Source organism: Pelmatolapia mariae, linkage group LG15 (assembly GCF_036321145.2).
Source record: "Pelmatolapia mariae isolate MD_Pm_ZW linkage group LG15, Pm_UMD_F_2, whole genome shotgun sequence".
NCBI lineage: Eukaryota > Metazoa > Chordata > Actinopteri > Cichliformes > Cichlidae > Pelmatolapia > Pelmatolapia mariae.
In genome coordinates, this window is record NC_086240.1 from 29,636,707 (window position 1) to 29,656,315 (window position 19,609).

At 39.2% G+C, this 19,609-nt stretch overlaps 1 protein-coding gene across 1 annotated transcript in view; it reads left to right on the plus strand.

Moving 5' to 3' along the window:
* The first annotated feature begins 275 nt into the window (after nucleotides 1–275).
* Nucleotides 276–19,609, plus strand: part of ptchd4 (patched domain containing 4) — a 45,840-nt gene continuing 26,506 nt past the window's right edge. The window contains exons 1-2 of the mRNA XM_063496465.2: nucleotides 276–1,270; nucleotides 18,885–19,380. Coding sequence (XP_063352535.1) covers nucleotides 671–1,270; nucleotides 18,885–19,380 — 1,096 coding nt within the window. The 5' untranslated portion in view covers nucleotides 276–670. The remainder of the gene's footprint in view (nucleotides 1,271–18,884; nucleotides 19,381–19,609) is intronic.

A 19,609-nucleotide genomic window follows, 5' to 3' on the forward strand; every position in this document is an offset into this window, starting at 1 on the left:
AGTTGGGTTTTCCCCATTCATGAAGCTAACACTGACTCATTTCTCCAAGTGCTGCTGGTCATTCAGCCACCTGCAGGAGCATTTTACAACTATCATGTTGCCTCCGCGGTTCCCAAAAATAACCACGGGTCACCCCTCTCCTCCCTCCCTCCACATCCATCCTTCCTCTTCAACCCCGCCACATGGTTACAGTTAAGTACATAAATCAGGCGCCACCGCTGGTGTGAGAGCTGTAGAGGCAGACAGAAGGCATACACACACATACTCACACACACATGCACATCCCACTGCCGCGGCTCGTCGCTGCTACTGCAGCCGGTGCAGAGCAGGAGACTCGCAGCATTCCCTCCATCACACGCAGGCGGAATGGCTTGAGATCAGACATCGTGGACTCGTCTCGTTCGGCTCACGCACTATGATTTTCTGACTGTCTGAGTATGCGTGCGTGCGTGCGTGTGTGTGTGTGTGTGTGTGTGTGTGTGCGTGCGTGCGTGCGTGCGTGTCAGCCCGCCTTGCCGCGAATTGCTGCAGTGCTGTTTTCCAGGTGTGCGAGTGTGTGTGTGTGAGAGTGTGTAAGCGTGTGTGCGTGTAAGAGTGTGTGCATGGTGTTGTAGCCTGGTGTAATTCTCTTACGAATTGTACTAAGCCGGGGAACGGAGTCTGATGTCACATGTGCTTCATCGGAGGAGACGGGGCATCTGCAAGCTGGATTTTGTGGAGGATGCTGCGGCAAGTGATACACAGAGGGCTCAAGGCTTCGTTCTACTGGCTGGGCTTATTCGTTAGCAGACATCCCGTTTTCTTCCTCACCGTCCCTGCGGTGCTCACCATCATTTTCGGATCTACAGTGCTGAGCCGATTCAAGCCGGAGACGGACCTGGAGGTACTGGTCGCCCCGACTCACAGCCTCGCCAAGATCGAGCGGAGTCTCGCTAACAGCTTGTTTCAAATCGACCAGTCAAAGCACAAGCTGTACTCGGATTTGCACACCCCGGGCAGATATGGCAGGCTGATCCTGCTCGCCAAGTCCGGGGGGAACATCCTGGAGCTGGCCGATCAGGTCCTGCAGGTCCACAAGCAGGTGTTGGATTTGCGCGTCAATTACAAGGGATTCAATTTCACGTTCGCGCACCTCTGCGTCTTGAGCCACAGGGACAAGCGCTGCCTACTGGATGATATCATCACCATCTTCGAAGACATCAGGCTAGCTGTGCTTTCCAACAGCACTTTCCACAAGGTGCCCATTAGTTATCCGAACACAACATTAAAGGTGAGGATTTTTTTTCTCTCTTTCTCCCTCTCAGTCAGGCCCTGCACATGCACATACACGCTCCCCAAACCCATCTCCACCAGAGCAGCAGCCCCAGCAGTCAGCATGTGAAGCTCTGAGGCTGGCCCTCGGAGCTTGCCATAATTTCTGAATGAACAGAAAACACTTGTATACCAGACTGTGATTTGGGGCTGCACAGTGCATCATATATCAACCAGCGAAGGGGAAGCCTCTCAATAACACACACACAGCCGGCTTTTCAGTTTTCACCCTCCCTTTTTGGTGCAGGTGAATTGATTGGCTGCATGCTGCTTGCCCTGATCTGCTCCTCCACCTTCACTCACATCACAAACGCACACACACACACACACACACACACACACACACACACACACACACACACACACACACACACACACACACACACACACACACAGGGATATCCTATGACTTTTTTTTTTGATACAGTGTCTCCCTCCTGGCTGCACAATCACTGGCTACAGTAGCTAATGGCCTTACAGGTATCCCATCTTGGTTGCCTGTAGCTTCCTCTGTGCTGGATCTGCAGCTGTATTTATTACAGGCCACCCACCACAACATAAAAAAGAATTCTAGATGCAACATGTAGACATTAAGGTATATTGGAGCTCAGAAGGCTCACATATATATGAGCTGCAAATCCGCTGCACTCTTGCATGATTTTCAATAAGGAATATTCATTTTCATTTGTTGTTGATAGAGATTAGCACACTTTGCAGTATTGTCACTCCACAAGGCAGGCAGTGGAGTGCATTGTGGGTTCAAAGTATAGACTGGATATAAAAGATGGACAGATCACTCTTACATCATCCATTAGTTAGCAAATAACTTGTTGTAAACATTCAAGCTGAGCATTTTGGTTGTCAACATTAGTGACATCTTAGTGTTTTGAAACTGGTAATGACAAGTCAGCATTAGTATTATGGCCACAACCATGCTAATCAGCTAATGCTAGCTTTGTTAGCAAGCCATATCAATAAACATAACTACTGCGATGCACAGACATAGAAAATGCTAATTAACACTAAATAATAGACTAATTCTGAAATTTCACTCATTAAAACTAAAGACTTTGGCTTTGAGTATTTCCAATAAAAATCTCTGTAACAGCACAAACATGGTGGAGAGGTCTATCTCTGGTGAAGCATTCTCCCTAAATATTGGACTTCGAGTAGATGTGCAGGTCATATCTATATTGGCTCTGTTGGTCCATGACCAATTCTGGACATCTATATGGCGTCCAAACTAGGTTCACAATTTGGACGTCCAACCATGGCCTATCTTGGACATGAATATGACGTTCAGCATTTGAACTTTACAACTGGGTAATTTTTTTGGAGGTCATGGGGATGTCTATGGCAGGTGCAAGAAATTTACATTGTTAGTAAATGTAATATTTTTTTTATTTACAAATATCAGCATTGTGTTATCAACATGATATGCATGAATACAAATTATTTATAAACAAACACAATCTATTACGTGTTAGTCTATTGATTTATTCAGTACCTTTTTTTGTTATTTTACATATTCCTGTTTTTTTTAACTGGTTTATCTGCTTCAATTAGACAATTTAATTGTTTGTAACCAGGTTAAATCTGTCATTTATTAAAATGTGTTGAAATATTAAAAACATTTTTAAAATGTGAAAATAGCAATGGTTAAACTATTTTCAAAAAAATGGAATGTCTTTTAAAAAAAGTACAATGCGTTTAATGAGTTTAAAAGGGTATTAGTGTTATATATGGTTAATTTTCACAAGTATCCTCTAAGAGGAAGTGAATGTGGTTGTGATCAATAGCAGGACTGACGGAAGTTGCGATGGAAAGTAGGAGAAGTTTATGCAAGTGTATATGTATGAACTGGACTATCTGCTCGACGGCATTTTTCAATGAGCACATTTTGCAGACTGCCTGTGAGAAGCTCGGGACATTTGTGTTTGAAATCCACCGTGCAGCTGGTCACTTTTGTTTAAGCTCAAAAGCCTGCGCCATCTTGGAGATGTCCACTGATCTCTGTACAGAAAACATGCCCTCCACCCTCTGGAAACATTAGACTGCAGATACTATAGAAGCAGTATAAAAATGATGTCTAAAATGAGTGTAAGTTTGATATTAATAAGACATCCACAATGGCCACATTTGGACTATAGGTAGCCTGTAACACGGAGGTCAGACAGACGGCAACATAACATTCGTAAACATGATGTCACTCCAACGTCACTTTGCGCAGTGGGCATAGACTGCTTTGACTAACTAACTTGAAGTGCTACAAGTATATACCAGAGTCTATGAGGATTGACTTCCTGTTGGAGCCAGCCAAGTAGCTAGTAGAAGAACTAGAGTTTCGTGTTTCGTGTCACCTCCAAAGTTTGTTGCTTACAGTAGGTAAAGCATATGCTGCTTTACTGTCCTCCTGGACACTAATATTATCCATAATTTACAAAATGTACTTACTATTGTGTTCAGCGTGGCTTGAAAAAGTGACTAGGCCTGAAATCTAACCAGAAGAGTATTTACAGAGGTAGGAGAGCAAAGAAGTTGAGGATCACGTTCCCATAGAACCACAGGTCTTTTTCAACTACCGTTAACCAGTGATGGGAATAACGGCGTTACAAGTAACGGCTTTACTAATGGCGAGTAATCTAACTAATTACTCTTTCTATCGTTACAATGCCGTTACCATTACTAACAAGAAAATGCGGTGTGGTCGCGTTAATATTTTTCAACAAACAGACAGTTGAAGCTGTTTTCAGCTTACCGCATCTTATATCAGTTGCACGGAAGTAGCTGTCTACATAAGTAATCTGGGCACTACAGCTTTAAGCAGTTGCGCGCACTCCCGCGGACGGGAATCACTTTCTGGCAGACGATCACTTTTTGGCACAACACCTGGAGCTAGGGGGCAAAACAATCGCATGAGTGCTGCTGTTTGACTGAGGAAGAATAAAGTAGTCGTGGTAAGCCAATCACACGACCACTTAAAGATGACAAGGCAACAAGGTGACATACACCAGTTTTTAAATTGTGTTGATAGGCCACGTAAAACCAGAGTCATGATAAACAATATATACGCATGTTTTTTTCTTAATAGTTTCATCACGTTTAATCTCTAAGGACAGCGCTAGCAAGCACTCTCTGCTTATGACCAAAAAATAAAAAAAACAAAAAACAAAAAAACAGCCCTTTCGTGTTGGTGGAAAAATGCACCATGTCGACCAATCAAAAAAAATGATATGGCAACATGACATTTGGTTGTTTAGGAAAAGGGGACAGTTTTAGGAGTGACGGCGAGAGGAAGAGAGAGAGAGAAAGAAAGACAGCAGAAAAAGAGAGAGAGTGAGTTTTGTGATGTGAGAGATTTGTGACGTTTAGCATGTTTGTAGTTAATGTGTTGTCTTGTTTAGTTAGTGTGTAGTTTTGTGGATAGTTTTGTGTTGTGTGTCAGAACAATGAGGTGACTGCTGTCTGCAGGTATCAGTCTTGTGATGTTCTCCTTTATAGTGGGCAGAAATTATTTTTTTTGGAGTGGCACAAATAATTTGTGTGGCATCTTATTGAATGCAGAACACCTGATTGTTATGTAAATAGTTTGAAATGGTTATTAAAAAAAGGATAAAAGGTAAATGGCTGCAAATAACTTTGTTGTTTGCAAAACTTGTGCATATGATTTTCAAACTGACTATTTATATTTGCATTTAAAGTTATGAAATATGATTCAATAAACATGTTTGTGGTTGTTACAGTAAAAAATATCACTTTTTCTACTCGGATTTTATGTTTTTTGTCTGATTTTAGATCAATTGTGTTAATACAGTATGTCAAAATGAAAACATAACTGTACATTCAGATACGTGAGGTTGTGTTGAAAAGGATGATACCAAACAAGGCAAAGTAAATAGCTTTTAAAGGTGAAATGTAGAGGTAAAATCAAAAGTTGTGAAACTTGGCCAATTATACCCCGGACCCCAGAGGGTTAAACATATTTTTAAAGTAACGCAATAGTTACTTTTCAAGTAATTAATTACTTTTAGAATCTTGTAACTCAGTTACTAACTCAGTTACTTTTTTGAAGAAGTAACTAGTAACTATAATTAATTACTTTTTCAAAGTAACTTGCCCAACACTGCCGTAAACCCCTACCAGCATTAGAAGGAGTTCAGATTTAGGTCACTCTCACATTGGCTTTGACTTTGCACCACCTGGAAGCTGTGTCCATCTTTCATATACACTCTATTGTGGTAACTACATAACATATATGGTTTTTGAACCATATACATCTTTTTTGCACTCTTTATTGGCTGTGAAAGAACACAGAAATAGTCACTCTAATATCCATTTTATACACCACTAGTTAATTTCATTGTGATGTACAGGCCACTTTACACTTTCTCTATCTGCAGCACATGTACAGTGGGCTCAGACTGACATGAACACAAATTCAGAGTATCACATGCCTGGATTCCAGGATGGTGGGTTGTAACTTCCTCCGAGAGCTGCCACAGCAGAGCCATCCGAGCAGCGTCAGTGTCTGAGCACAGTGATGAGGCCATCCATCGCACTGTTACAGACTGCTTGGCTCCTAATATTCAGTTAGATAGATAGACAGTGTATTCTTCTTTTGGATGTCAAGTTGTAGCCCAGCGTGGTTTTAGAATTTGTGTTTTCTCTTCATTGAGCCGTTTTATTCAGTTTCATGTCATTTCCCAAAAAGAATGATAAAGCACTCTTTTAGAAGATAGAAAACCATGTACCTGCCGATGTGGTACTTTAAAAGAGACATCATTTTGGCATTGAAGATCATCTTAATTTGATCTCATTGCTTTGCTGTATTAGAATTTGTGTTATAGATTGACATAGGCAAAGTGCTAAATTATCACATAACGCAATAAGTCATATTAGCAATATGTCACCATAAACCTCACGCAGACACTGATGCCTGCTAACTATTGTTTTGTCATATACAAATAAAGTAGTTGGAATTTCATTCGCCAAAACTGAAACACAGACTTCTTTGACAGGCTGTTACAACAAATAATAATACATGAAGCAATTCTTCAGATAACTGCATCCAAAATAGTTCAAAAGGCACCAACAAGAGGCACGCAGTCAAAAAGTCAAGTTCACTTCAATTAGCAGGGGTGACACATAAGCAAACAGCTGCAGCCAGATGTTTCAGAATCCACCACAGATTCAATGTGACCATGTTTCTAATAATCCATAATTCTTCAAGCCTTAATACGATTAATACAAGTTGTTTTAAGTCTAAAAAAATGGAAGAGAAAAACAAGCTTTAACAAATTTTAGTATCAGGCTGTTTGTTTTCTGCTTTAAAGTTTTCCAGTCCCCGTGAACTTAAAATTTGGCAGTCTGTGGGGGTTGACTGTCTTTTTGAGTTAGACTCAAGTGGACACTTTAGGAACTGCATTGGATTCAGTTTTTAGCCCTGGAGGCTGATTTTTGGACGTTCAATCCCTCTACCCCATGCTTTTCCCTTTGCTGGCCTTCATCTTTTTTCCTATTATAGTTCCTACAGCCACAAGAATCTACTGTTACACAAAAGTAAACAGAAAAAAAAGATCTTTTGAGGCTGTTTTCTGAATGACAGCTACTGCTTTATGTAAATGATCAATGTAATGGTAAAAGAAAATAAATGGTAGTACTGAAGAGCCACTAAATTAGAATGAGTAATTTCACTGTCATTTGCCACTTCAGAGTGAGGTAGTTTATTACATTCTTTATTACATACATTTTTTTTTCAGTGCCATTTCCTACCTTGCCATCGTGCTGTACCACTTAATATAAACATGTGAATGTGTTAACGTGGGGTACAGCTTCAGTAAAACAGTAATTTAATGTTTTTGTACATTCCTATAGCTGCAAGTTTATACCGTATATGGACAAAAGTACTGGGGCACCTACACATTACACCTCAAGGAGATCCTCAGCCATTAAAGTCCCATGCTGTGAAGCTTCTGGCACACAGTTTTTGTGCTGATGTTAATGACAGAAGAGGTTTGGAACTGTTAATAACTGAACTGAGCACTGGCAACTTTTATACACTACCACTCTCAGCACTCTGCCACCCTACTGTTTGGTGTGTTGGAGTGTTGTGCTGTGATGGAGATACCACACTTCCTGGGGAGCTGAACAAGTTCTACACATGGTTTGATGCACTGAACAACACGCAAGTGAAGAAAGCCATGCCCCCCACCACCGACCAGACCATCTCTCTGCCTGCAGCCGACGTGAGGAGAACTTTCACCAAGGTCAACCCACGGAAAGCTGCTGGACCAGACAACATCCCAGGTCGTGTACTGCGAGACTGCGCTGATCAGCTGGCTGATGTCTTCACAGACATCTTCAAGTCTTCACTGAGCCAGATGATTGTCCCAGCGTGCTTCAAGTCCACCACCATCATCCTGGTGCCAAAGAAATCCTCAGTACCCCAAAAACTGTTTGACAAACTCAGCAAGTTGGGACTGAGCACCTCTGTTTGCAACTGGATACTAGATTTCCTGTCACAGAGGCCTCGGTCCGTCCGAATCTGCGACAACATCACCAGCACCATCAGGCTTAGCACAGGAGCTCCTCAGGGCTGTGTTCTCAGCCCACTTTTGTTCACCCTCCTGACACACGACTGCACCGCCCTACACAGCTCTAGCCACATCATCAAGTTTGCTGAAAACACAACCGTGGTTGGACTCATCAGCAGCAACGACAAGTCACCGTACAGAGATGAGGTTCAGCAGCTGGCGTCCAGATGCTGCGAGAACAATGTGTCACTGAATGTGGAGAAAAACCAAGGAGATGATCGTTGACTTCAGGAAGACTCGGTCCACCCACACACCACCACTCAGCATCCGCTGTTCCATGGTAGAGACCATTAACATCATCAAGTTCCTGAGAGTTCACATCTCAGACTACCTCACCTGGACCACCAACACCTCCACCATCATCAAAAAGGCCCAGCAGCGCCTCCACTTCCTGAGATGCCTGAAGCGGGCCAACCTCTCTCCTCCCATTCTCACCACATTCTACAGGGGCACCATAGAGAGCGTTCTGACCAGCTGCATCTCCGTGTGGTTCGGCAACTGCAATGTTGGCAATCTCAGCAAACTACAACGAATTGTTAAAGTAGCTGCCAAGATCATCGGAAATCTCTCCCTTTGCTACAGGACATCTACCACAACTGCTGCATCAATAAGGCCTCTGGCATCGTGCTTGACCCCTCACACCCCTCACATGGACTCTTTTCTCTCCTTCCATCCGGCAGACGCTATCGCAGCATTGGGGCCCGATCCTCCAGACTGCGGAATAGCTTTTTCCCACAAGCCATCAGACTCCTGAACTCACTACCAGACCTCCCTCTCCCCCCCACCACACACACCCACACAAACTCTTTTGCACTTTACACACCACTGCCTCTGTAAGACATGCTGCTCTATGGACAATTTTTTTTTACTCCATTTTATAAGCTGCTACACTGGTCACTTTAAACCACTCCAAACTGTAAATTGTAAATTCTAATTGTAACTTCTCTTGATCCCCTAAGACTTAAGTGTATATTTATTTTCCTCTCATTTTTATATCTATTTATTAGCTTTTTTTTGCACTGATGTAACCGGAGACTTGTCGTCTCATCTCTCTGTATGCTGCAATGGATATAGCAGAGATGACATTAAAGTTTAGTTTGACTTTGCCTTTGACTTTGGTGGAATTACTGTGGCTCCTAAGCATTTCTACTTTGCCTTAACACCACTTACAACCACTGAGTGTGGAACATCTTGGAGGGAAGAAATTTTAAGAACTGAGATGGGTTGCAAAGCAGTTTGCAGAACAACAACTACACAACAACTGTGAGCAAGTTAAAATAGCTCAAATAGATAGTGTGCTCTATATGGCCAATTGGATCTGCAGAATGTTGGCTTACTCTACTATGTGGGCTGGGCACTGAGATAAGATGATCTGCCGGGATTGTGGTTGAACTTGACTTCATGCCCTCCTGAACTGTGCTGAATTTTTTCACTTTGTGCCAACTCTAGAAAGTACTGCTGGTACAACTGAAGGAGAATCAGAGGCTGTTAAGATCACTGGAGGTACTTCCAGAAAAAAAGTGTGTGTTGCCAGAGTAATGGATTACACATAGCATTTAAAAGATTTCAGCTTTCTTCAGTATCATAAAATACTTTCTTTAGAGAGTGTCTCCAACTATTTGACTTTTGATAGGAACAACAAAACAATTCCAAATTCAGTGTCAGTTATCAAATTTTCTCATCTTGAAAATTCACCATACCAGCCTTGTCTTCAGTCTTGTCTTTAGGTGAAAAGAAATGTAAATTACATACAAGTTTCCAAGTTTTCTTGAAAATAATATAATGAATTTAATTTAATATATTTTCATTCTTACTCACATCACTCTCTCGAACTAAAATATCGAACTACAATATTTCCGTCTTGAAGGTTTATGTGACCTCCAGCTCTCCCTGCACTGTGTCAGTCACTCTGCACTCTCCGTGTTCCTGAATCCTCCTCCTTGCTGTTTGCCAGTGTGACGAGCTGTCTGAGCTAATTCATTTTTCTGACTTCTAATGCCTTATCCTACTCTTTGATGTTACAACCAGGGTTATTTCTGTACATACTTGTATACAGAAATAACCTATGAAAAAAACTTTTTGCCAAGTTTTATTCCCAGGAGAAAAAGCTTAAAATAGATGTTGCTATTTTAATCTGTCTGCTATATTTTAATTCTCTAAATAAAAACACACAAAATATTATGAAAAAAATGTAGAAATGTAGCCACTGAAACAACAGGAGAAATGTTCATGATACTTAAGTCGTGTATAATAATGTCAGTAGAATTACACTCTCAGTACTTATTCTGATATTAAAAACATGATTTTCCCATGTACTTAAACATAAACTGCTTTAATAGAAACTTGTACATAACATTCTACTTATTTAAAAGGTTAAAATTCTATTTTGTTGACAGGACAGATTAAGATGTTGGGAAGGTTAGAAGGAACTAGGGATGGGAATTGAGAACGGGTTTTTGGAGAGAACCGAATCCTGGTAGTTCAGTTTTTTGGAATTGTTAATCTGCTTCAGAACAGCTGCACTAGATGCCATCTTCCATGTTTGCTGTGCTTGTGGGCATCATTCTTCTTTTTTAGCCTAAACTAGAACACCTGTCAGCATATTGTAGCCTTGGCATATATGCTTCCTACATGCCTGTGGTAAAGAAAAAAAAAGTTTTGTAAGTATTAGTTCCAGTGACATCCCTTGAAATACATACTTTTCTATTTAACCCCTAACCTTATACACCAATTTGGGCAATACACCATTGCCCAAATACTTGGGTTTACCTAAAACTAAATTTTGTCTAAGGTCATACAGATATTAACTGCTGCTCTCCAGCTCATTAGTTATTATAGGTTAAGACTTGTTTATTGGATAAGAAGCTTGGAGCAGTAATGACAGTAACAGATTTCACAACTCTTAGAGAAATTATCTTTTGCTCAAGGGTTTACATGGTTAATGTTTTTGAATTATGCACACAATAAAATCACTGCCTCAATAAATCAGTATTTTGTGCTTGAAAAATGACTGTGGTATTTAATTATAAAACTGTCAATTTCCATAAAATATTTCCCCAAATTCATTATCAAAATAAATAAATAATAGAAAAAAAACTGTCAGTGTGTGTGGAGTACAGGCCAACAATAACGCATTTTTTGTGAGTCGTGTTAATATCAAAAATGTAGTTTTAAAATCTCTGTTCTGATGCTACAAAAGTACTTTTTCTATATTATCTTTAATGGGCCTTTTCAATAATGCAGTCTGTTGTTATAATAGCTTATGTATAAAATGAAGAATACATTTTATAAAATGAATATTAGCTTGTGGTGCTTGAGCAAATACTGACTTCTTCCTGTTACAAAAAAGTGAATGTAATACAGGATATACTGTATAGACTGTATTTATCCCAAAATTATGGAATTCCATTGTATACCTTTTTAAAATAATGTGAAAAATGGCAAATAACTAACTTATGAAATCTTTATTATTTTTCATTATATCATAGGAACATGTAAAAAATAGTATAAATAAAAACTGAAGTGGTGAAATTGCTTGAAAAACAAACATTGAGCCGCCTCTAAACTTTTGACCATGATTGCCCACTGTGGGGATGTCACAGCAGCTGCATTAGTCGCCCTCTTCCTGTGCAACCTAACATGACAAAATGATCAAAAGGCTACAAATTAATCTGAGACATCAAATGTGTTGACTCCATAGTAACCTTTCTAGTAACCTAGAAAGCAGAAGATTGTATAAACAATAATAAATTATGACTTCTGTCAGTCTTTGAACAAAGAATAATTGCAATTTTTGCAGTTTTTAATGTAATTGAATTGAATTTTTTAATGCTCTTCCTGATGCAGCCCCAAAGGGATTTGTGTCTTAGGATTGAATGTATAAACCACTGCATTACATAGTGAAGAAGCTTCTCGGATGAGAGGTGAAACGTCTTCAAGCAACTCAAAGAAGTCCAGACGCTTTTCTTTGCAAACTCCTTTGACGACGATGACCTGGATGACTGAGAACCTTCACAGACATACATTACATATACATATATCAGTATAGGGTTGCCTAGAAAACTGATACTAAGCTATTAATTAAGATTAAAATAATAAATAATATTGATTTAGGCACTCATTTCAAAGAATATAATTACAGACAGGTCTGTCTTTGCCTCCTTGAGCTTATACACAACTTAACACAGCACTACTGTGGACAGAGGGAAACACAGTTCCTCCTCTCACTGAAGTAGTTAATGTTCATAATATTCATAATGATTATTATGATGACGGTATCATATGAAGGTCAGTAAGGCTCCCATTTCAACCACAGTTATTATAATTTTTTATTTTCTAATTAGCTTTTAATTTGTCTTGACATTCTGTTTTTAATTCACTTTAGTTTCCACAGTAGATTTTTTATCTCAGATTATTATTTTTTATCATTTGAAAACGTTTAGTTTTAATTTAGTTAAAGTTTTTTTCAGTGTAAGTTTTATTCATTTCTTTTTTGTGACAGGCAAGATTTAGGAAAATTAGTGCATGTGTTACAATAAAAACACAACTTTTTGGAAACAGTGGACTCACAGTCTTACAAGCATTCAGACTCAAAAAAGTCTATCAGTGACACTAATAGAGAAGTTGTAATGTTTATTTATTTTTACATAGCTAACAGATACCAAAACTAGGGATACTTCCTCTACATTTGTATTTTATTTTGGTTAGTTTTAGAAGTGGATAAAATTGTTTCAGTTAGTTTCAAAAATATTGTAGAAGTATAGTTTTTATTTTAATTTGACTTAACCTCTAGTTCTAGTTTTCTTTTAGAAACTATACTAACCTAAGTTTGAGCAACATTTAAGTAATAAAAAATATCATAAATGTTAACCTTTCAGCTTAGACATTTACCATTTAACTATTAGCATTTTCATGATAGCCACATTAGATGGGTGACATTAACGTAGGAGCTAGCATATTACAGGCTGGGGATAGAATATTAAGCTCAGTATTGTATAGTGATGCAATCTGAAAAGTCTTGTACATAATTATAAGCAGTCTGCTTTCCCTGATAGCCTTTTACCATATCTGCAAACATTCCTGTTTTGCTGTTTTCTACCAGAAAACTCTTGCAATTTATATGACTGTTAAATTTTATTATGAATAACTGTAGCATCCCTGAGTTTTAAGTGTTCATTTGCAGGATCATTTATGAAACCCCGTTGGTGGTTGTGGGGGTTGAGCTGAATGGGGTTGAAAGTGTTTCAGCAGTCACCTTCTGTACAGAAATGAAGACTTTTGCCATCTTAGCTGTTCTTAGCTAAAATAGCAAAAGTTTCTTTAACTCTTATTGCAAAGACACAGTAAAGAGCAAGAGTTAAAGAAACCCCAAACTAGCAAGATGAGCTTTTCAACAGACAAAAGCAAACCACCAAATATTACTGTAGGACCTCCAAAACACAGGTTTAAGGTCCAGGAATGTGGTTTGGTTTGTTTATGGAACTACACGTCGGGTTGATGCAGTCTGCAACAACTTGAATGGTGTGGAAGGTTGTGGTGTAGGGTTAAGAAGGTTTTCCGGTTACATCGTAAGTTAGAATTCAGAGTTCCCACAGAAGTCTAAATCCAGTCGTATGTTTCACCTCAGAAGGTTAACCTCACTATGAGTGAAAACATGTTTGGATCAGGTTTTACTTTCTACTCCTCAGTAATTTTGACTTGGACATCTTTTTGCACCACCAATCACTTAAAATTCAATAATGACTGCTGTTAGGTTTATATTGTTGGATTGTGATTTATGTTTAGAAATATATACTCATATATGCTTATATGAGTATATAAGTATATATATGCTTATATGAGTATATATACTCGATTGCATATTGATAGGATGTCTGATCCTTAGTAGTCTGCAAAGACTCTGTGTGCCTTCAAGAGGGTTCTGGCATGCACACACATCCTAAGGTCATGAGAGAGGTCGTACCTTCTCTTACTGATTTATGGTATAGGAGGACACTTACTCTGTATCTGTTTAAGTATAAGAGCCCTTTGTTTAGGTGGACCGCTAGACTCCTGGCACCAGCTCTGGGGAGTCGTTCACAGGGTCACATCTTGACACACACACAAACACACACACGCATACCTACACATACACACAGACGGTACTCTTTGTTCACATGTATGCCTATGTAAGATGTCATATGTTAATGAACCTATGCATATTCATGTAACCACAATAAAGAGCAGTGCTATGGGGGAGCTAACTGAGAGTGACTGGGGTTCGAGCGTCAGGAGCAGCGCTCGTCACAGTTCTCTCCCTCGTGCACGAGATCACACAAAGAGCTCTGCCTGGTGTCCAGTGCTTTTTGCCATTGTAGTAGAATTGTCTCTAATTGTTCCAGCGAGGGTTTTGTGGTAGACAGACCTATCAACTACCTGTCTTAGGTGTAGGATTTGGTTTAGGTTACCATCTTAAAATCCACCCAGTCAGTGCCAAACCAGCTACAGTTAGGTTTGCCAACAAATATTCTGAATTTTATTCTGCAATCAAATATTTAAAACATTCGCTCGATCACAAAATTTGTGAGTGCGGTGTGGGGGTGACACCCTTGGCACCTGTCTGAAGCAGAACATAATGCAAAGCTGGATTTTCACAACAAACATTGTTAGAGACTGTGCTGCTGGGGAGCTAACAGAGTACTAGCCACCTTCACTTTCAATACCACATACTGTGTGTCAAAGTCAGAATAGGTGTGTGGTGTAGGACAAGGTGTAGCTCTCACTGCACCAGTCTTCAGACACACTGCTGCCAGTAAGAGGGAAAAGCGAGAGAGTGGTGAATGATTACCATATTACCGAACACATAAGCTGTGAGAGACATAAACTATAAGCTGATGTAAGCAGAACAACCGAAGGTAGATGATTTTCAGTAATCTCATCTGTCTGAGTCTTTTAGAATACAAGTCTTTAGTTCTACTAACTCCTTTAGGCTGTATTTATCATTTATGTAAAACTATGCCAACGTAACAGGTGGCTAATAACAAACCTGGGCTAGCATAATGGTTGTAGCATATGTTTGAAAATTCAAACCTTCCTGATTCTTACTGTAGGTCTTCTTACCCATTTTTTTTTTTACCTTTTGCTTATTTAATAATGTGTTGGTTTGAACCTAATGTGGACTTACTGAACATAATGAAAAATTAGGTCTTTTAAAGAAAACTCCAATACTAGTAGTGGTTGAACCAGGAAAGCTCTTCCTCCACCTCTTCCACCATCACCACCTCCATCTCACCTCAGACAGCAGTGAGGTGTCACCTCCCTCTTTCATACATCACTCAACACATTTATCACACACAGTTCCTTTTTTGTCTCTCTGTGCTCACCTGGCCTCACTCTCATACGCAACTATATTTTGTCTTATAAGGACTGCCACAAAGAAGAATAGAGAACAAAGCTGACAATTCTGCAGGCACAGAAATTGTTGCCCCGATTATGTCTCATTACTCACTTTCTTTAAAGCTTCAAAGGCACGCATGTTTAAGACTGCACACACTCTGAGCATGTATTGGCTCAGTGCAGATATTTATACATAAGTGTGCTGTGACTGTTGAGATTCATTTGAAATGCTTTAGTGAAACCAGGAAGTGAGTGTGATAGATTAATTTGAGCTTTGCGAAATTACACAAGTGAAAATGAAACAAAAGCTTTTTGAGCTCCCTCAGCAATTACATAAACACGTTCGTACACTGTCATGAAATGACAAATCTGAAGTACCGAGTTGGGATTGTTTTCGAAGAATGATAAAGCTCAAAAATAACATGCAGATCTCGCTCTTATAAATGGATCGATTTGAAGCAGACAGTAATAAAAGTCTCAGACTCTGACAGAAAACCTGACTCTTGAGTTATGGATGAGCTCAATCATGTGACTTCAAGGTGCAGTGTCCACCACCAGTTTATTCTGCTGTTCACATAATCCCAGAGTGGAATAACTCCTTTCTCCTCACACTGAAGTAAATTGTTTACTGAAAATGAAGCAAACAATTGCAGGGATTTATTTATCTAGAAGCCTCAGATTTATATCAAGCTCCCTGCTGTGAAACAGTACATTGCGACTATTTGATTGTGCTGGATTATTGTGTTTGTGACGAGATAAAGCACATCTACAATAAGCTGCAAATTAAAACTGAAACTGTTCTGTTTGCGGCAACCAGGCAGGAGTTTCACAGTTTCACTGGTGCGTGTCTTGATTTAGTGATTAAATAGACCAATACAATATTTGCACTGCAGCTTTAAATAATTGTATAATTACTTTTGATGCATAAGCTTATAGCTATAATATAATGTGTGCATTATTAGTTTAATTACTTTACCATACAGTCACAATAAATACACATATTTGGACACATTACCTAAAAATCTAAACCAGACAAGGGAAATAAATGATGAACTACAAAAACTATACTTATTTTTTATGTCTTTCATATATACTTTCAATGCAGGATCCTCATATAAAAAAGAAAGCGCACCCTCTTTTAATTCCAAGGTTTTATGTATCAGGGTAAAATGAGAAATTATCTGGTTCTAAAACAATTTAAAGAGAACATCAGCTGAAGAATAACATGAAATATTTTACTATGTAATTATTGTGTTGTTTTTCAAAAATTAAACCAAAATCCAGAAACAGGGTGGGCAGTATAGTCTCAAAATTGGAGGAAGATATTTCAAGAAAATCTGCAATAACAATATTTCTGATGATATAGAGAAAAAAATTGTGAACATTTTATGGACTCTTCAAGTTTATAGCCTTTATAAGTGCAAGTAAATGAAGACTATTTTCGATCCATCTTTGCCAAACATCTACTGTCACTGAGGACAGATTTCCTCATTTGAATTTGAATTTCCATTGAAACAAGGTCCCATTGTAGTGCAATATTAGTCGCATGTTTTAAATAAAAAATGCAGATGGATAACATGAGTGTGTGTAACACTTTGGTTTAATAATAACTAAAGTAAATACTGTATCTCATAACTCTGAGCCGACAATATTATGACAGAATAAAACTGAAAAATATTTTCTATTTTCTGCTTTTCCACCATTTAACTGCATTATTATTGTCCATCCAGCATTTGTTCTTCGTGTCATCTAGAGTTTAAGTAGCATGTGTAACCAGTGAGGCTGCTAGATTTTTGCCCTTCACAGCCTGGTTCTATGCAGCAGTATGTTTTTGCCTCAAGTGATGAAGCATGTTAGCTAAGTTGTGCTGCCGTGTTCTGTTTAAAGAAAGGACCTTTCAGACCCTTCCAAATAGACTCTACTTGTTCAGTCTTTTTCTAACTGTTCTTTAATCTCTTAGGACCTGGCGTCCACATATGTGGATATCACATTTTGGGTTGTCTAGACCAAAATAGTCAATTTTGCTCTACAAGCCCATATGGAAAAGAAACAGTAAAAACTTATAAAAGACTTGCATAAGATGTGGCCTACTTCATATAGTGAATCATATAAGGCTTATATGATTTACTCATGAAAGTGGCCACTTTCTCATTACTTTCATATATTGTTTTAGTAAGTATCCAAAGCATACAAGTTTCATTTGTATAATTTTTCAAGGGATCTTATATCTGTTTTCACTCTTGTATGCTTTTCATACAAGTTTCACACAAGACAGATACAAACTTTATAAGATTTATATATATCTTTTCCATATGGGAGGACCTGATATCCACTTACGAGGACGTTATACTGCCACTGTTCTGTCGAAATTTAAAGTGAATGTCATCTTATGTGGATATAGTTTTTTCTCAGAAATAAAATTGGGTAAAAAAAAAAAAAAATCACGTAATTCTTTGTTTTTACATTCATCAGGTCCCAATCAGCCCAAATAGCAAAGAGAAATCAAAAATGCATGCCATGAAAGAGTTTGGATCTTAGGAGGTTAACAGTGAAGTTTAACATCTGAAAAGTAACTTTTGGAACATTTCCTTTATTTTATTTTATCATTGCACAATCTTACCTTGAGGTGAAAATGCCAGAACACCCTCTTCTGGGAAGATTAATAGCTGTGTTAAATGTTTTCCACTTGTGAGAAATTAAATAATTAATCTTAATGTTTTATTAATGAATTTTGTTGTCATCGCCTTTTTCTCTCAGAATTGCTTTTAATTTCTTTTTTTAGTTTGCTTGACATCATCACTGGTGTGATAACTTTGACCTACCTCAGGATGCCTTCAGCAACCATTCCTGAAAAGAAAAAAAGTTATAATGTACCACTGGCATTATAACTTTTTTTTGATGTAGTCTGTGGCAGTAATGGCTAATATAACAGGAACAGGTTTAAGGTACTTGTGGAAACCCCATTACCCAGTGACACATCTTTATATTTCTCATTTGGAACAGTTCAATTTTTCTCAACGAGTCACCTTTTACCTGGGTGAAGCCAGGAGATTGATGCATATTTTTCATGTTTCTGTTTGCATCAGACCCTTATAGCATATAGCATTATTTGGTCATCCCTTTCCTTTGCTGGGCTGCACTGCTGTATCATTTGGCACCTTATACATCAGTAGTTCTGCCAATACTTTCAATTTAATAATGAATGGTTGTGTAACAACAACCAACAGGTTTCTGTTATAATCTGACTTCCGTGTGATAGACTAATGCTTACTCACTTTTATTGTTCCAGCAGGCTTATTGAATTCCTCCTGTGCAATTCTTCTTGGACCATTGCATTATCTCCAAGCTCTTGTCACTGTGACGTCTTGTGTGTGCTGTACAATCTGATTAATTAAAAAATTAGTACAGAACAGCATCAGTCCTGTCCGCAGCTGTGAGGTGGGTTCATATTAAAAAGTAAAGCAAACAGAACAAAAATGAAAGCTGGTATCAAAGAACGTATAGTGAGAAGCAGGACATTTGCTTTGAAGTTACTGGACTCCTGTGCCTTCCATGGAATGCTACTTTAATTGTAGCTAATATCTAATACCTCTGAATTCTGTGCAGGATGGCCGTGTGGCCTTCATCGGGCACCAGCTGGGCGGTGTGTCCTTCTCACCCAACAGCCGTGACCAGCAGGTCAAGTTTGCTCGTGCTGTCCAAATCACATACTACCTCCGAAATCACGGACCCGTGGTGCAGGATGCTATTGCAGAGCGCTGGGAGAATGAGTTCTGTGCCCTGGCCAGTCGACTGTCCACAGCCGAGGTCCCCCATGCACCAGACCAGCTCCACATCCAGTCACTCACATCCTTCAGTCTGTGGCGGGACTTCCACCAGACGGGCCTGCTGGCCAAGGGTGAGGTGTTGGTCAGTCTGGTGCTGGTGCTCCTGGCCGCCACCATCTCCAGCTCTATGCGGGACTGCCTAAGGGGGAAACCTTTCCTGGGACTCCTGGGTGTGCTGACCATCTGCATTGCCAATGTGACGGCTGCAGGGATCTTCTTCATATCAGATGGGAAGTTCAACTCTACACTACTGGGGATACCATTCTTTGCAATGGGTGAGTGGCAATATGGGTCATAACAGAAAATGTGTGTTCGTGTGTGTGTGTGTGTGTGTGTGTGTGTGTATACAGTTGTTGGGTAAAAATGCTTATCTTGGGTTCACACTGATAGTGAGTTGATTGTGGTTTGCAAATTGTGATGGGCAACACTGCTGCAAAGTAATAAGCATGATATATGTGTGTTTGGCTGATCTTTATCACCACAACCTTTCTCAAGGCAATCCTA